Below are 19,487 nucleotides of genomic sequence, written 5' to 3' on the forward strand. Positions count from 1 at the left end.
ATCTCTAAAATTGTTTTCTTGGATTTTGGTAGCAATGTAAGTATGCCAGTGGACAGATACCCTGTTTCTATGATATGTTTTGATGCTTGGTTTTGTCTCTTCCCTATGTTACTCTAGTTCAAGGAAAGGAATACCTAAGGACAGGTGCTTCTTCTAGCTTGTTAACTGAGTTTTCTTTTATTTATATTTAAAAACACTTATGCTCATTATGCTTACATTTTACTGATACCATCTTAAGGTAAGAACTGTAAATTCTTAAAATCCCATGCTCAGTATGTACGGAAATCTGTGCTGCAAGACCACTTCTACTTGCTTAATGCATGTTAAGGTGGAAAGAGACCAGTCAGTTAACTGGTATAATCATACGCACAATGCAGCCATCTTGTCTCATCTAGTTGTTCCTTCAATTGTGCAAAACAAGACACTGTAGATGTTTCAAAACCAGAAGATTCTTATGTTTTACTTTCATTAGGACATAACTTCTGTTAGCATTCTGATTTTTGTTGGTCTTAATTAAGATGAATTCTTTCTCTTACCAAACTGTGACTATAAAGACATACACATCATGGTTATCTTTTTCATCCTTTTAATAATAATAATAATAATAATAATGATAATAATAATAATAATAAAAAACCCTGTTGCAATTACTTTTCCATTTATTATTGTGATATATATATTTATTTTTTTACAAAGGAATTTGACAAGCAGATTTCTGGAGTTCTTAATGGAGTTGAAACAATAGCCTATGCATGTCATTGTACATGCATAGTGAAATGATGAACATAAATCACATACACACGCACACACAGAAAACAAGGCACTGTTAAGACTGTACAAGTAATAAATGACCAAGAGGTTATTGATACATTAAAAACTGAGCTCCTAATGAAAACTGTATCAGTAGTCATTTTAACACCCTGAAACTGTGCATTGTTTTAGGGGTCTCTCCTTAAAAGCCCAGCTGTGTCCCTCTTTCCATATGTATTGGACCCCACATTCGTAGGTGAATAAATTGCTCCGATGTTGCTGCTGGAACGAACTAAAAAGTCAGCCAAGCGTTGTGTCACGCATGTAGCAGTGTTGCATTTCCGTTTCTCCAGATGGTGACTACTAAGATGAAACAAAAAGAGCCAAGATTAAGTCAAATGATGAGCAATCAAGTGTGCCACCTCTAACAGGCATTTGAGCTGTGCTAATGTGGGAGTTCTTTTAATATGTGCACAAATACAGGAACATTACAATCTTCCTACCACCTACTTTGTGCCTGAAAAAAAATCTTGCGCTGTATGCTATTATCAGTTTTAATGATGGGGGTTATTTAAATGCAAAGACCTTAACAGTCATATGTCATTTTTATTGATATTCTGCATAGCAGCTTATGACATCTAGAAAACCTGTAATGATAGTGTAGTTAAGGCAGTAAGTGAAAACAATGAATAAATGTTTAGCTTTAAGCTCAACTTCTAAATCTATTTAGAGCTCTTGCTGATATCATAAGGATTACTAACATAATGGCAATCACTAACATTTATTTAGTTCTCTTGTTCCCACAGAATCATATACTGCTCTCATTGAAGTGAACAGTAATCTTCCAGTCCACATCAAGTGGATTGAGCCCAAAGACTCTTTCTCCCAACTGCACCACATATCGTGAGAGGTGGCGGGCGCTGCCAAGTTCTGCCAACTTCAGTACCACTTAAGATTTAGCTCTGTTTAAACAGAGATTTCTTCACTACTGAAAAGATGTTGAAACACCAGGAACTTGAAAATGCTGTTGTGGTAGGCGATGATAATAATTTGCTTTATGAGACTTTAAAGAGTGTCCATGGAAGAGTCCATATCTAAAAATAGTATTTTATTGTTTGAACCAGCAGACTGTTTACAGAACTCCAGGTAGAACTTATGTAGCATGGGATTTTTTTTTTTTAATCACAGTAAAACTGTTAGCTTGAGGGAGCTTAGGTTTTCAGATTTGTTTCTCAGGCCACTATGTTGTTCCTTCAGACAGAAATACTTGCTTGCTAAGATTGCTTTTTGAGTTATTGTTAATCTTCTTGGGCTTATTCATGTTGATGGGCCATGAGGTAGACAACAGTTTGCAGCAAAAATTTACTGTGAAGAGTGACAATTTCCCAGTTTCAAACTCTGAGTAATTACCAATGAGTTCCTTTTCCTATTGATTGATCAAATCTGTTATCTAAAATGTCATCTGTTCTTTTAGAGTTATTTGTATTGATCTAAGAATCCAAATGGAATAGCAATTGTGAGAGAAATGTCTGTATTACACTGGTTCTTCGTTGGCAAATAGGCAGCAATTTCTAAGCAATTAATATTTTAAATATGTAGTTGTATTTAAAAGATATGGTTGGATAGGGCTTGATATAGCCTCTCTGAGATTTCCGTGGGTTATTTCTATTGATTTTAAAAGAGTTTAATCAAGCCCTTAACATATGAAGTTCAAAGAGCAACTAGTTCTCATGGAAATCCTGATTTATTTGTGGAGGCAGAATTCTCTTTTTCGTTAAAGGTACAAAATCAGGCCCTGACATTCCAAGTGTAAAACTCCAGTCCTTACAGGAAGCTACTAGATTTCTAGCTGACATCTAGCCTGACTGAACCCATTATACCTGTTAGGTCTCTGATCTGTCACCATTAATTGAATATGTGCTTCAATGAGACAGTTCACCCAGTAAGACATTGTTTACCAAGGCCCCAGAAAAGCAGATAAGGCATACCACACTCATAAAGGTGATGCCTTGTGTTTGAGTATTACAATTATTATTATTTTCTTTAAAGTAATAGCTGTAAAAATGTGGGAACTTAGTCTCCATTATCAAAATATTTTGGAAGATAACCAAATTGTCATATAATAATGATTTTTTTTTTTTTATGAATTCAAAGAGAAAGGAACAGGCAACTATACAGACATGTGTATTTACTGAATCTATCCATAACAGAATTGTCATTGAAAGAAATTCACTCAAAAGCCCGACGAACATAGAATAGTTCAGTGCTGTTTATCTTTTAGTACAAATTGCAAACACTTTTTGAAATGCTATTGTATTCATAAAGAAGTTACCCAAAATTGGATTTATGGATTTATAAACATGAATGCATTTCAGACAAGTTAAATTCTATCAGAACTGATTGCTTATTTTCCTTCTTCCCATGATTAAATTGATATTTAACTCTGTAATGAAATAATACTTACTTACAGGAAACAGTTATATTATAAAATAATTCCATTCTAGCAAAGCATTAGTGTTACTAAGAAGGGTATATATATATTTTTTTTCCCTTCAGGCTTGGAAATGTGACAAACTTAAGAAAAGTCCCTTTCAAAATACACCTTTCTTCTCAAAGCAATGTAGTATTTGTAGCCTTTCTAATTTATGTAAAGTTATTAAATGATCTGCAATTTTTGTGTCTGGGTTTCACTTTCTATCTGAATGCTTTGATCTTTAGGCTTACAGAATGGCTGTATTTACAAGAAGAAGGGTATTTTAAGCTCTTTTTGAGAATAAACATCAGACACAAAGAGTCAAGTAACAGAATATCACTGGCACAAAGTTTACTTCATAGTTTAATCCTAGCTGATATGACTAGGAGAAACAAGGAAAATCAATACCTTTTTGTCTTTGCTGCTGGTTGTTCTGGCATTTCCTCACTAAGTCCTGAGAGTGTATTCTGTGACATTACTGGCAATATCCATCCTTGTCTCTTGGAATTACCATCAGATAGATCATCAGCCACAGATAGTAATCTTTAAACAACAATAAAATACCCTGTGAAATTGAATACCTCTATTTTTGCTTGTATTATTTGAGACATGAAAGCAAACAAAAAATTTCATGCAATAATCTGAACATGTTTTCCCCTAAAAAGAAATAAATATGATTATTTATTACTCACTTCTCAATAGGTGTAGATTCCAAACAGCTCAGTGTGACAGAAAGTGCAATGAAGAAAACCGACAGCTTTAGGTTGCACATCTTTGCTTCCAAACTTTCTGAAAAGAATAATGATTCAAAACTGAAAGCAAACCCAAATACTCTTCAGCATATTGTATTACTGGTGCCCATTCTGTCCTAAATCAACAGCAGCTAGTCATTTTCACAGGCTAGAGTAAAAAAATGATCCCCCTAAGTTTAGTGACACAATGCAGTTTCAGACAGATAGCTCTCAACAGCAAATGTTCATTTTCCATCTAGTAGTTTCAATCCTCTTTCCCTTATCTCCAGTTTGGATTTCCTGACAAGTCTCAGTCTCAAATTCTGGTCCCAGGTGCAATTTACCTTGAAGTTATCTCAGCCTTTTCCTGAAAAATGCTGTTGATTAATAATGAGAAACATTGTGCTTTCCTGAAAGCACATCTGTTGCACTGCATCCTAAGTAAGAAAAAAAAGGAAATTGTTTACCTTTTAGTGGTCAGGGAGCTAAGTGAAGCAGCACGCCTGTGTTAGCAAGAAGGGTGCACGCAACAATTCCACACTTGCATCTAGCTCTGGAGTACCCCTTTTCTCCCTTCCTTCTGACAAATAATACGGCTCTTATATATCCTTCACACCTTTCTCAGCTCTGACATCAGGCAGCACAGAGAGACTGTCATTAATTCCCAGCCCTATAGATAGAAAGTACCCCAGAGAGGAGGAGAGGCAGAAAGGTCATTATTACATTAGCACATCAGTAAATATTAACCTGGTATATGCAGGATGTCCTCGTGAAGATACTGTAATAGCATATTGCACATCGGAACTGTAGCCTCAGCTTTACAGTTCTGATAAGATGCTGAGGTAATATTCCCTGTGGGTGTTTTCAAGGGCTAAATAAGGTAACAAAAGTTATAAAGAAAGCTCGAGTAGATGAAACAGCAGATCACCAGAAACTGAAATATAAGAAAACAGTTATCTTAGAAAAGGTAGAATAGTTAAAGTTGTGGAGGTTTGTTGTAGAGGTGTATAATGATCAAAACAGAAAAAATATTTAAAGGGATAAAAGCTGTATGAGGAATAAGAAAAGAGTGAAAATTATTGAAATTGACAGATAGGGTGATCATTCAGAGTAACAAGGTAGAAATCATGTACATTTTTCAGTAAAGTATATATATGAATGAAAATTCTCATTATTAATGTAAAATCTTATGTTTTACTAACACTGGTAGATTCTTTATGTCATGCATGAAAAGTGTGTCAATTAATATTCTTAAGGCAGCGAAGACTAGGATTAAAAAGCTAGGAAATGTCAGAATAAAGGCTGCCTGTGCACATTTATTTCTCTAGTGTGCACAGAGCATGGTTCAGGGAAAAATATACAGCTTTTAATAGACTAAATCCAGTGTTAATAAATTACCTGATTGCAGATTTCCAAGGATACAGATTAGAACCATTTTTTCCCAGTTTCAGTGGGAATTAGGCAAATTACTTTTTTCTTTTTTTTCTGTCTTATTAGTTGCCTTTATGTGCCCAAATGCCTTTGGAAAACAGGTCTTTCAATTATTTATGGATGTTAAGATGCTGGCACAAAAGCTTGGGCAAAGTTTTCTGTGATAGGAAGTTATCGTACGCATCTTCTATATCCCCAGACAACACAAATTAATTCATAACTCCTTCAATGCCAGGTACATTGCCTTAACTGGAAGTCCCCTGTTTTGTTGGTTTAGTCTTTAACACCAGATTTTCACTGAAATGGCTAAAGTTCCAGTGTTGGCTCTCTTCAGGCATTTGTGCTACTTGATTTGAATACAGAAGGAATATTTAGCTGGGATAGTAGCCTCTTAACGTGATACAACAGCTAGTCTGCAAATAAGGTTCTAGCAAGTGACAAAATGTTTGGGGGTTTTTTGTTTGTTTTTTTGAAAAAAAGGGATGCTGCTTCTGGATATTTTACTCTCTGTTTTTAACGATATGATCATATACTTTTTTTTTTTTTTTTTCCCCAGGTTCCTGTCATCCTGGATGCACAGTCCCTCTGTAAGAGAAGTAAGTATACTGTTGTTTTATCTTCACCATGACAATATGTTCTGTGCAATATCTGAAACAAGTTTATCTCTCAAAGAGTCTTCAGCTGTTATTTTCACTGTAGCATTTGACTACAATGAAATAACATTCTGGTGTTATTTTCACTGTAGCAATTTTATTCCTCTGAAAGGAAGGCATGAGTAGACCCATTTTAGAGATAGAATTGTGCTAAAAAAACAATTATGCAAATAATCTGGCTGGTGATAGACACCAGCCAATATTGACTGCTTGAATATTGAACTTGAAAATGCCTTGGTGCACTTCTTCTGAGGTGAGAAGAGATCTGGGTCCCGCTGACACTCAGTAGTGGTGTGTATGCTCAGCTCTTGTGAAAAGGCAAGCTCATGTTGTTTCAACTCCTGAAAAGCAATAGATAGATCAGATGCAGTTTGCATCTAAGATTTTAAAAGACTGGACTGAATATTCAGAATCTCTTATGTTTTAAGGCATCTAAGTGAATGGTGGTTCTGTCAAGCTTGCATCAAGCTATGGGTTAACATAAGAAAAGTGAAACAGGCTTTTCAAAGAAATATTGGTCCCAAATCCTAATTCCAGCTGTCCTGCAAGGGGCCTTGGGGACTCTCTAATGCTTTGAGGGAAGAAGAGAAAGGCTGATTCTTGAGTGTATTGTAGAAATGAAACTGGGGTCATGATGTCCCAGGACCATTGCTTGCCTCCTGGGCCACATAGCATTTTGGCAGAGTCAGCAAGAAGTCTATCCAGCTATTAGTCAGATGTAATATTAACAAAATTAAGGTATTATGGCTTCTCCTACAAGTTCTCTTAAGCAGGAATAGTGTTTTCCCACACAAACAAGATTAGAATATGAAATTGTGGAATGTCTTTGACAGCAGAACTATTCATAACTCAAATTTCAAGAACCTGGCACTAAGTACTGTGCAGTTAGTACTATTCAATGAAGTGGTTAGAAAACTATTTTTATCACTGACAAAGTTCCTTAACCTTGATCTTAGAAAAAACCCTTTATTACTGTGCGTAACAAATGTTATGAGCCTAAGGAAAAAATCAAGTATTCTCAATAAAGAAACCCATGACCAATTCCATCCTGAGTAGTTACATGGTGATTTTACATATTTATATTGGTGTTTAAGTCTGTATGAAAAGATTTGTCTAAAGTATTGTGCCTGTATGAGTGTTAGGGGACACCAGAGCTGAGGTTTACAAAGAATGTAGAAGATATGGTATGCCAATGCCCCTGTTCCTTCTGGAAACTGCATGCATAAATGTCTAGAGTTGCAAGATGATGAACATGCTCTGCACTGTAATGTACTGGCGGCAGAGGAACAGGAAACTAGCCTCATCTCAAGTGACTGCTGCTTTTATATACTGGGGAGTGGGATTTATCTGACTAAATGTGAGATGAATAGAGAGACCATTCTAGTGCCTGTTTCTAATGCAGAAGTCTACAATAGCTTAGATGATTTGTGCCTCTTTCTCCTTTTTGACTATAAAAACAGCCTTGGGTGACTCGCTTAGGTAGAGATGTTTACACTGCAGGTGTCTAAATGTATGTGAAATGAATTCCAGCAGGGGTGCATTAACTCTCTTATGTGCTCAGTTCCTAACATTTAAGGTTGTGTCCCTCTCTTTCTCATATTTACCTGTTTCTTAGCCTATTCTTGACACCTGCTGGACAGCTGTTTCCCACTTTTAATGGCTGCTTTTCGATTTCTGAGTTCCACATTTGCTTAATAACATTAATAACAGGCATTAAGACTTTTGGTAATGGATGTCTCTTTCCCATTTGTGAGAGTGACAAAAAGCCATGTTACCTGTTGCATGCACTTTACCAGATGCTGTTCTGCTGTGTAAGGTAAATGTCTCCAGTAAATTACATTGTTGCTCAGTTACCAGGAACTATAAGTGTGTGAATAACTCACGGTTTAGTTTTCCTGTTGTATCAAAAGAGAAAAGGAAAAGCTTTAGGCATTAACCTGAAATAAGCATATTTCAATTTTTGAATAAACCAGAAATCATAATAGCAGCAGCATTAATATGCATCAGTGTAAATATTACCTGTAATGAAACAGAATGGTGCATGTGTCACTGCTTGTAACTGTTATACGAGTCGAGCAGAATGTTCCATGTGATCTGACAAAATTGTTTCATTTTTATAACAATTTTATTAGCCTTTGATTCCTGTTAAATAAGTCTGAATCAAGCTTCAAACCAAAAGTGAAGTATAAAAATAAGGTTTTGTTGATAGTGTCAGCGCCTCTGAAAAAGTGTAAGCGCCTTGTCTTCAAATGGCCAAATCTGAAATTAGAGGAGTAAATCAGGTGCCTAAACATAGTTTTCTGCTATCATTTTAGATGTCCTAGGATATCGAGGACTGACATGCATGAACCTGGCTAGTAGGACACTGTTGTAGCAACTGCAGACTAAGTGGAATATCAGAGGGAGTCTAAAATTACACTAGACAGGTATGATTAGGAACCCGGGTTGTTCCCTAAATTTTTACATTTGGATGCAAAAGTCTGAAAATTTTTACTGTCTTCCCAGTATTTCTTGCTTGTTACTATGTTGATGAGTACTACAATGTTTGTATTTTCTGGTGTGTGGAGTTGTAATTTGCTCCTGTTAGCACTTAAGCTATGTGTATCTGCTTTGTTCAAATATTGCTTTATCAAATATGCTTTTGCTAGCACAACTTTCTTTGTTACTCCTATTTGGTGTGGGCCATTTCAACACTGATAAAAACTCAAAGAGCTGCTTTTGTTGATCCTCAAACTGATGTTAAACCTGTGGAAGAAATGTGGAAGAAGAAGCAGAAGAGGTAATAGAGGCAAAGTTAATCATTTCTCCCCCAGTGGAAAAAACAGGTGATTCAGAAATGAAGGGTGGTCATCCATGGAGTTGACTAGCAAATGGAAAGAAGTCATTTGGATAGTTAACAATATCTTAAATCTGACTTTTATGATGTTTTATGCTAGTCAGCTCACAACATTGACAGAACAATTGTGTAGCCTCAAAGGGCTATTGCTAATGATTGTTCTGAGAATGAGCAGAGTTTGTGCTGAATCAGTTCCTATAGCTGGGAAACTCCCAAGCAAGAGGAATAAACCCTATGTTTAGATCAGAAAAGTCAGAACTGACAGCATAGTGATTGATGAGTTATAGTTCCTAATGCCATTCCTACTTACAGTTTATAGAGTGTTAATTGCATGGCTTCTGCTGACTTGCATCCAACAATTTACCTTTGAATACAACAGGTTTAAATTCTTGATTTTCTTTTTCCCTGTCTCTTCTGCAACCTGCTTCCAGAAGTATAAGCAAAAGCATAACTCTCCTTTGGTTATCAATGTCCCTTACAAGGGCTCTAGACAGTGCCAATGGTAAATAAGTAATACAAAATAGTACTACTATTCTTCCTTTCTGGTAACCTAAGCCATCCATTGCTTCCTGCTATGATCATTCTCTGAAGTCACTGTCTATAAGAACTCACCTATAAAAAGGTATTCAGCTTTCAAATATATTGCTGTAAAGTATACATACTGCTACTACAATAGTATATGGAGTCCTATAACATGTGGACTCATATGTATACTTCAAAGCGGAACAAATAATTTTGCTAAAAGGAAGGCTATGGTGCTTACTTGGAGTATCTCCTTACAGAGTCATTGCATTTTAAATTTGCATCCTGGCTGACTACACAGGTGTCTCTTTACAGAAGAGTCCAGAGTGACTATATTGCTACTGAATGTGCAGAGGTCTCCCTGAATGCTTCTGTAAGGGAAAAAAGAGATTAAGGAATTAGGTATGTGTAGAAGTGCTGTCTCTGATTTACTAAGTGTAACAGTGAGAATTCTCCACCCCCTCTTCCCCACCTCAGCATCTTATAAAGAGCACAGACATCTGTAGAAGATACAGTGAGGCCAGGAACCACCCTCCATGCTCCCCAGACTTATTTAAGTGGAGGCAAATCGCTAGTAAGTACAGAGCAAATGGAACCATTCACCAGTAAGAGAAACTACTGGTTTTCAAAATAAATCTGCACAGAATCATGTCAGCCCTTCCTACCTGATCCAGTGCATAAGTTTTAACTAAGTTTTCTTTTAAACTATCTCACTTTCAATAATCAGACTTTTTCTTTTTTTCTCTCTGTAAACTGCAGCAAGAGAATGACAATCTGGCTTTGTCTTGTAACACTCCGAGTCTTTTAGATTATGCTGTCTTGACAGCTCTGCTATTAATAGTGGCATTTTCTCTGCTGTTTAAAAAGGAGAATTGTGCTGAACTGAGAATCAGTCATGTTAGTAATAATTTTTCACTAAGGGCAAATGCAGTGTACTAGCTTACGTAGGAGGATTTACGTTGACAATACCATGAAACATAAATTAACTTATTTATGGTATGTCGGCACATGCAACTGCAAAATAAGATAGCCCTTCTTTAAAGAGAAGTGCAGTAGGGCTGCATTTACTGTATGCTTGGATTATTGTATGTGTGAGTGCAAGACCTGACCTTTTCATTCTACTTGGAGATGAGAAAAGATTTTGATAAGCACAGGGAATGTGAATCAGTACATGAAATTGTCTCTTTACTGTAAGAAGTCATTAAAAATTCGTTAGGACTTCAGCATATGTATCTGGAAGAAATTAGTGGATTTTTGCTTTGTTATGGTAGTTAGTGTCTTTTACACCAAATATTGTGGTTTCTATCTGTTTAGCAACCACTCCACTTTTGGCTGAGATTGTCCCTGCTAACAGAAAACATGAATGTTATGGAAAAGTCAGTATTTAAATGTGAGCTCTCACAAATACTTTAGGAGCTACAGGTGACATGGCTGATTCAAAAGGTGATTTTTTTTTTGCAGTAAACTGTTATTGAACCAAATACCAAGTGGAAAATTGAAGGCACTGTATTATTGCAAAGCAAAAAAACCCTGAGGCTCTGGAAACTTTCAATCATTAACATACTAAAATAATTTCATATTAACAAATATTGTGCCAATGAATGCTACAGTTTCAATGGGACAAAGCTGAAAAGTCATCTTATCATAGCATTTGATTCAGAAAAGAACCTTGTACAGAGCAGCAGAGAAGAACATACTTCAGGACAATTGCCTTTAAAATCTGTGGGTGTTGAGTAGGTACTGTTTATTTAGAATGGGTATCTTAAGCTCTGCTTTCGGGTTCAGAGTCTCTTCTACTGCATAAACTATTGTCTAGATTGGTGGTCTTTTTTTTTTTTTCCTTGATTTACAGGAATCCTACACGTTTCCAGCTGGAGGGGTAGACCTCTGGCTAGTGGCTATGATTCTAGTGACTGTAGGCTTGATTTTGTTACTCTTCACAGAGGCCCTGTACCCCTTCCTGATGCATTCCCACAGGCTGTAAATGGCTAGTTTTGTTTTAGAGAACTGTCACATTGCCACACTGTTCCTACTTATTGGTATTGTGTTAACAAATGAAGAATGTTGGCAATGTCATATATAATTTCACATCAACATAGCATTTCATATAATTTCATGTCAATGAAGGGTTAAGACATTCTTAAATTATTTTATAAACAGTTGTCATAAACAGTCATAATCTTCTCCATGGTTTTATGGATCATTACAGCCCACTGCTCTAGGTCATATATCATCCTGTTGCCTTTTATAATACTCTTAATAGTCTGTAGCAGTTGAATAAACAACTGTTAAAAGAACCATAAAAATTGTCACCATAGAGGTAAGGTATTTTTTATTAGAAAGTCTTGAATGTACACTGTTATTCGAAGTCAGTTCTTTAATTTCCATTGTCAAAAGAGGATGTATATTTCATGGAACTTAAACCTTAAACCTTTCTGAGCAAGAATACCTGTTCTGGGGATCCTATGAAAATTTCCCATCTTTTAAAAATGAGGTGTTTGTAGCTAGAAAGCCGTGCTCACAGGTAGATGCATAGCTGTGTGCCAGATTCCCACAAGTTCACCCATGTTCCTGGAGCTTCCACTTGGGATGTTTCACACCTTTTAAGATTGAGTTGTCTTAGAAATGGTCCCTGTGTAAAGTGTACCTAGACATGTGAAGAGTATCACCTTTAAGCATTTTCTAGTAACCAGTACCTAGCCTGATGATATCTCTGCACACAAACCATATTATCACACACCAAAAAACTTGGGGACTTGATGGATAGTGAAAGTGAAATGCTATCAGGTTACATAAACCACTGATTGATGAATCATAGTTAATGTCATTTTTTTAGAGGAAAAGACTCCAGAGAGACTTCGAAGCCTTTGAACTGCCAGTCAACCTACAGTACATTTGTTCCTTTAACTTTTCTTAAAGTATGTTCATGAGACAATATGCCTCATCAGTGGAAAGCTGACGACCTGAGCGCACAACAAATCCCTTTGTACTTTAAAAAGGAGGTACTGCCCAAAAGTACATCATTAGGTTTTCAACTTTTTTTACAAAGGTAATTTATTCTGAAAAGCTGTTTTGACAATTGGAACATTTATGTTTTCTAACATTTAAAAATAGGAGTTTGTGTAAGAGAATGTCTTCCAGCCTTGTGGCAAATTTTGCAAAGAATAAAGAATTTTATGTCTTCATAAATTTTGCCACAAGGCTGGAAGATGTGAACCTGTTTTGTAAAACAAAAGCAACCCCCCCAAATCCATACAAGTGGAAATCAAAGTGCTAAACTACTTTCTTAAGAGAGAAGCTGTTATGGACAGTCTCACTAGTTTAAATAAATAAATAGTTACAAAACCAGACAACGATTAATGTTTTGCACATAGACAATATTGTCTCCAATGTACAGATCTGAATGCTTGCTATAAATGACTATTTATCGTTCTTGTGTTACACGGGAAAAAATTGAGACAATGATGAGTTAAGAGGGATGCACAGAGTCAATGGCAGAGTCGAGGATGGAAGACAGATCTGAATCTTTATCTAGTTTGTAGCTGACATGCACTCTGTGGAGGTGAGAGGAAAGGAAATCTTACTGGATAGTCAAACTAAACCTGAATTCAGGCTCAAAATGGGCAGAAGTTCTTGTGCCTCCCTCTGTTTCTGCATATACAGGGATAAACAACACGCCACTTTCTTTGTTAAATGCAGATGGGTGCTTCCCCACCTGGCTTGAGTAAGTCAAGCTCTTACCTATTAGTCTCTTCGCTGGCCAGTATAATAAGACCTTCTGACTCCCTACAATTTACCTCAGTCTAGTGTAACCACTGCCGGAATAAATACTTTTTTGATTAAAGGAGGTTCAGTTAAATTATTATATCTATCTTTATTTTGCATCCTTCCTCTGTCTTCTAAGAGACTAGGTTCCCAAAATATCCTGAGAAGGGTTTTTTGCTTTGTGCAGAAGTTGTGACCTCTGTGAGCAGCTGAAAGGAGAGAAAAAGTTGTGAAAGAGCCTGTCTTGTGAGATTTCCAGACTCAGTTTTGTTGGTCTGTTCAAGGGTTTAACTTTGCAGTGAAGCTTTTGGAGTGTGTACCCAGACTAGGGCACAACCCTGAGAAGAAAATTCTGTGTTGTCCTTGTTGGAAATTCTCTCCATTAACCTTCGTTTGAGTGGGAGCTGCATGGCTATTCAACTATCACAGCTCTGCACTGCCACTGTCCTGATCAGTACTAGTGAGGGGTGAAATTTTAAGCTCCCTTGTTTCTCCTGATAAGCCTGCAGTAGATAAGCAGATCTCAGGAGATACAATTGAGAAAAAAAAAATGGTTTTAAACATTGCTTGTGTTGTGGTCCAGCTCTGAACCGATGGGGGAAATGATAGTGAACCTAATCTGTGTCACAAGACCCTTATCTGTGTTGCCATGCTATGTCCTATGGGATGTGCAACCCATGATTGCTGTAGTGCTCAGTTCTGTGGAGACATAGCTCATATTTCCAGCTTTTCCTGAATTAGTTACATTTGTGGTTGCTTACAGCTGCAGTGCTGGGAAAGAGCTACTTAGTCCTCAGTGTTTCCAAAATCACGTATTGTATTTAGAGTGAGACTAGAAGTGACTTCTGTATTTTTGGTAGGTAACTTCACTGAAAACTTCTGCTGATTTCTATAAGACCACCCTTTATCCATTTGAATTTCCTGGGACTTTGCATAAGCAATTGTAAGGGGTCCCTGACCTTAGGCTGGGAGCTGCTGGCTGACAGGCTTTTTTGTTCCTTGGCCAAGATGAGTAGATCTAGAATGACGTAAGGAAAGATAACCAGGACAGGTGTCATCTGAGCTGATTTTTATCTGTCTAAAAGTTAGTTATCTAGACTAATCTAGCTCTCTAGACTTTCAAATCAAAGGGAAGAAAGAAGCACCCCTAGAGACTGTTTCCTCCCACTTATTTCAGACAGCTGTCTTAAGATGGGATAAATTACTCTCTGGAAATATCTGACACTCTCTAATGCCTGTTGTGAGACTCTAGATGAGGATCTTCAAGAAAACTACTTGCTAAGAATAGGGTATACCTGATTCTATACAAATACTTGACTCTCTCAAGGTATTTTCCTTTTATTGAAGCATTAGAATTATTAGAGCACCCCCTCAAACAAAATCTATCCAGACAGGAAAAAAACACTTGTAGTTTCAGTTTCTCAAGCAGTAGGCTGATAATGCAGGAAGCAGTGAACTTGGTGCAAATATGGCCTTTAGGAGAAATCCCACAAAGAAGATGGGAATTAAATATGCTAAAACATCATAGACTCTCTATAATTCTGTATTATCCATGAATTAATCACAATAGAGAAAAATACTGAATTCCATAAGCACTGAATTTTCATAAATTTACTGAATATTAAACTGTGCATTTCTGGACATATGTTCATTTCATATCTCTACTCCTATTTTTTTGGAGAGGTATTTAATTTGTACGTGTTGTTGATCACTGGCAAATGGCTGGGAGTGACTCCTTATCTTCATTCAGTACCCCAGTGCCACTGCTGAAGGCTGTGTGCTGAAACAAAAGCAGGTTATAAAGGTCAAGATCTGCACAGTAGGTGCTTCCCAGCACCACCTAAGCATGTCCAAACACTGAAAATTCACAAAAGTCACTAAAGGGCCCAGGTATGGGCCTTATGGGTGTATTCCTTCAGGCACTTTTTTGTGTACGCAGACCATGCAAGTAGGCTACAGTTACCTACTTTAAGACTAAGAGCACACACTTACCCTAAAAATGTTCCCCCAACATCCTTCAGCTTCCAAAAAGCCTGAAAAAATAGTAAAGCTCACCAGCACTCTCAGGCAGCTAAAAAATAAATAAATATATTTTCAGTCTAATCTTTTTTTCTGGGAAAACACTGTTTTCATAGGCATGTTTTCTTTCGTTATCCCTGTAAAAGGCCTTTTTCCTTCTTCCAGGACTGTAGAGCCAAATGCATGGATACTAGCATTTGTTCATTTGTTCAGAAGTCTCTAAGACTCTCTCCATGAAGCAAAGATTGATATAATTCCAGTAGTACTTCCTTTCTCGTGGTGCTACAGAAAAATAGAACACCAGAGAGAGAGTTTGAATGTAGACAGTCCTTGGGAAAACTCTTGTTAGTGTGTGTGTGTTTGTTTGTGTCTGTGTGTGTTCATGTATGTATCTGAAGGAACATGCCCTTGAAACATCTATTTCTTCATTTGACTTTTAAAGATAAACTCAGTTCATACTTCAGCACATCAATAAGTGAAATTCTTTTGACTTCTGTGAATGTTCAGCACATAGGTTCCTACTTTAAGGCACTTTGCAAATATGTTAATATGAATTCACCAAAATTGAGTGTTATGCATAAGAGTAAATCTTTTATAATGGGCAATATGAATCTTTGGAAAAAGGTGTTTAAACCTCAGAAGTCAGTTGAGATAAGTTGATGCATGCAGTATTTAATTCATCATCCTGAAGAGGTACTTCAGCTTTTACAAAGTTAATATTTTTTTTCTTCTTCTTCTTCTTCCCCTATATTATTTTTTCTTTTAAAGAAGAAAGAGGGCACTTATTTGTTCAGTTTCTAAAATGTACGTTATTGATGATGAATTATAGGGGAAATTTTAAAAGTAAAGTTCTCTTAAAGTGGAGCTAGAAAATCATATGATAGTAGGCACAAACTATAAATCACTTAAACTGCCACCTGAGTTATTTTTTTCTGATATGGACATAAGTGTTTAAAGCAAATTGTTAAGTGCCTGCTATAAGGAGGTGTTTATTTGACTGGAATTTTTGCTTTCCATTTTTTGTAATTACTTTGCTGGGTCTGAATCTTCAACCTTATTCACCCTGAGCACAAACTATTATTGAACAAAATAATCCTACTGAGACTGTAGAATTACATAGTTCTGTATGTGATGTTACTATGACTTTCTATCTCATCAAAGTTTATTTAACGGTTATTTATTTAATAATTAATTAAAACCCCAGACAACGGTTTTATTTCACTGGTTTGCTTATTTCATGTAGATACTGAAAATACTTGCATGCATCTCAGAAGCTCACTTTTAAATAATTATGATGGATAAGGAGATTTGAAAATAAGGATCTCTGTAGACAAAATCATGGTGTCTCCTCCACCTAAATAGGCATGGATTAAAATATAATATATATGTAGAATATAGTCTACAAATAGTTATGACATGAAATTTAAAAAAAATGGATGGGGTGAGAGAGAAAGAAGAAAGGACTGGTAAATCCGTGTAATAGCTAAACACAGAGTGAAAAAACAACTAAACTGAGATCTACAGTTCTAGTGTCTAATCAATTAAGATAAATATCATGTATCAAGTTCCCTGTGCATTCTCCTAGCCAAGTCTTTTGATTAGGTGCTTGTAGTCAGATTTCCATAGCTAACTATTACAATCAGAATACTGGAGTTAAGATATTTTTAATGCAAAAGCAAGTGTAATGCTCTAATGACACCGAGACTTCTCACCTACATAGAACAATGCTTAGTCATACGCAGAGGGCTGTTGCACGTGGTATGAGTACAGGTTTACACCTGAATGAACACTACTTTGCTGTTGACATACGTTGTTGAACAACTGCCATTTTGGTGGGCAGTATCCTCTTTCCTCATCACCTTTAACTGTTTTTTTTAAAGGAAGCAAGGATGGCCACATGGACTTAAGGCAGCTTTCTACTTAGCCATTTTCTACCTCTGTTCACTATTGCTTTTTCATTGTACAGTCTTCTGTGAACACAAAGCAGTATGTGGCAGAACTCGGACCACTGTTTTTATATTTTCTTCTTATTTTGTCAGAGGATTTTTTAATTTTCCAAAAGTGGCACTGGGTAAGTGGAGAAAATAGAAAATGCAAGAAAACCTTCAAAATATCTTAGTGGGAAATAAGACTTTACCTCAGATATTATTTAAAGGAAATCAAAGGTGGAAACAGAATTTCTATTTCTAGTTAAACTGTATAAGCAAAATCCCAGTACAGACAGCCATCAGGTGTGATTTGGAGACCATCATGAAGCAAGAACAGAAAGCAGCACTATAGCTCTTATGAAATGCATATTTTATGAGGGAGAACAAGACTTTTCACATGTTGGAAGCATGTTAATAGATTTTTACTTGAGAAATTTTCTAGTGTGTAAGAACTGAGAAGGTATGCTCTCAGAAATTTACAATTGTGAACTTTTATTATAAGAAATAACAGGGGAAAATGCCTTACCTCATGCACTGGTGCAGCACTGAGCAGGCCAGGACCCTCAGCCACCAGTGGTCTGTCAGGCATTAGCAGAGGGTCTACAAAATGTTTTTCAGTACAGCGGTGGAGTTCTAAGTTTGTGAGACAAAAACATACTGTGTAACAAAAATGCCAAGTATCTTGCTGGTGTGTTATTTCCGCCTCTCAGCAGCATAACCACAGAGGGTATGTGGTAGTCCAGAAAGGTTTTTCAGGAAGGCTGCATGCTCCCTCAGAAAGCTGAGAAACACTGCCCTGGAGGCTGTGCTCAAAGCCAGGCATTCATTAATCCCAATCCCATCCTCACCACACTTTTTAGACCTTGCGTTTAGGCTTTTCATGTGCATTAGTAGTTATTTCTGTGAGGGAGACAAACACAAGTGTCAACAAAAGACTTAAGGTCACAGATAAAACCTGTTTCAGCACCAGTGGTTGAAGGTGTATCTACTGATTCTTAGATGTGATGTCTACCTGATTTGATCAAAGTCACATAATTTCTTCTTGTCACATTAGCTAGAACTATTTACGCTTGGTCAAACTACTATCTGATTTTGTAATGTCCAGTAATCAGCAACTAGCAGCATGCAGCCTGTAGGACAACCACAGCAGCTATGTGACTATGGGTGGCTTTTTTATCTTTCACTTTTGCATGGTGAACTGTCATCATTCAACAAGAGTCCCAGAGGAAATGGTGCTCCTAGTGAATGTTGCAGTGTCTAATTATTAGGATCTTTGTCCTCTTCTAGAATTAACAACACACCAGTTATATAGTAGGTAGTGTCGTGGTTTAACCCCAGCCAGCAACTAAACACCACGCAGCCGCTCACTCACTCCCCCCCCCAGCCAGTGGGATGGGGGAGAAAATCGGGAAAAGAAGCAAAACACGTGGGTTGAGATAAGAACGGTTTAATAGAACAGAAAAGAAGAAACTAATAATGATGATGGTAACACTAATAAAATGACAACAGCAATAATGAAAACATTGGAATGTACAAATGATGCGCAGTGCAATTGCTCACCACCCGCCGACCAACACCCAGCTAGTCCCCGAGCGGCGATTCCCCGCCCCCACTTCCCTGTTCCTATACTAGATGGGACGTCCCATGGTATGGAATACCCCGTTGGCCAGTTTGGGTCAGGTGCCCTGGCTGTGTCCTGTGCCAACTTCTTGTGCCCCTCCAGCTTTCTCGCTGGCTGGGCATGAGAAGCTGAAAAATCCTTGACATTAGTCTAAACACTACTGAGCAACAACTGAAGACATCAGTGTTATCAACATTCTTCGCATACTGAACTCAAAACATAGCACTGTACCAGCTACTAGAAAGACAGTTAACTCTATCCCAGCTGAAACCAGGACAGTAGTTAAACTTGGATATTTCGAAAATACATCCAGAAAGGCTGTTACACTGAGAAAAAACACTGAAGATCAGCAGCTGGGGATGCCAAAAAGAGTGATATTATGCCTCTGTGCTTCAGCGGCGGAGGCAATTTTCTCCACTTCTGGTTCAGACTTAGTTCTGCCCTACAGCTGAGCCTCCAAGTGCTTTATACCAACTGGAAATGGCTACACTTTCTTCCAAATCATTCCAAGACAGCACAAAGAGGCCAATTATTATGCCTGTGCTGCTTTCCGTTCACTAACTCAGGGCTTGAATGCCCTCTCAAGACGTGAGAAACACAAATTCATTCCTGTCTTCCAGCCTGACCTTGTGCTACGTTTTGCTAGGACACCGCCTAGCCTGTAAATCTACAGTTACGTGCAATCTTAAAGTTCCTTTCTTGCTTGTGAGCGCGCTCTGGATGTCTTCAGAGGGCAGGAGTGTCAGCACTTCATGCTC

General features: G+C 37.2%; 1 protein-coding gene across 1 annotated transcript; it reads right to left on the bottom strand.

Moving 5' to 3' along the window:
- Window positions 1-649: 649 nt before the first annotated feature.
- On the bottom strand, window positions 650-4,554 carry IAPP (islet amyloid polypeptide). Its single transcript, XM_052790525.1, has 4 exons — window positions 4,422-4,554; window positions 3,916-4,012; window positions 3,632-3,766; window positions 650-1,113 (listed from the first exon to the last, which is right to left on the bottom strand). The coding sequence occupies exons 2-4, from the start codon at window positions 3,993-3,995 to the stop codon at window positions 939-941; spliced, it is 390 nt and encodes a 129-aa protein (XP_052646485.1). The 5' UTR covers window positions 3,996-4,012; window positions 4,422-4,554; the 3' UTR covers window positions 650-938.
- Window positions 4,555-19,487: the final 14,933 nt, after the last annotated feature.

Source organism: Harpia harpyja, chromosome 6 (genome assembly GCF_026419915.1).
Source record: "Harpia harpyja isolate bHarHar1 chromosome 6, bHarHar1 primary haplotype, whole genome shotgun sequence".
Taxonomy (NCBI): domain Eukaryota; kingdom Metazoa; phylum Chordata; class Aves; order Accipitriformes; family Accipitridae; genus Harpia; species Harpia harpyja.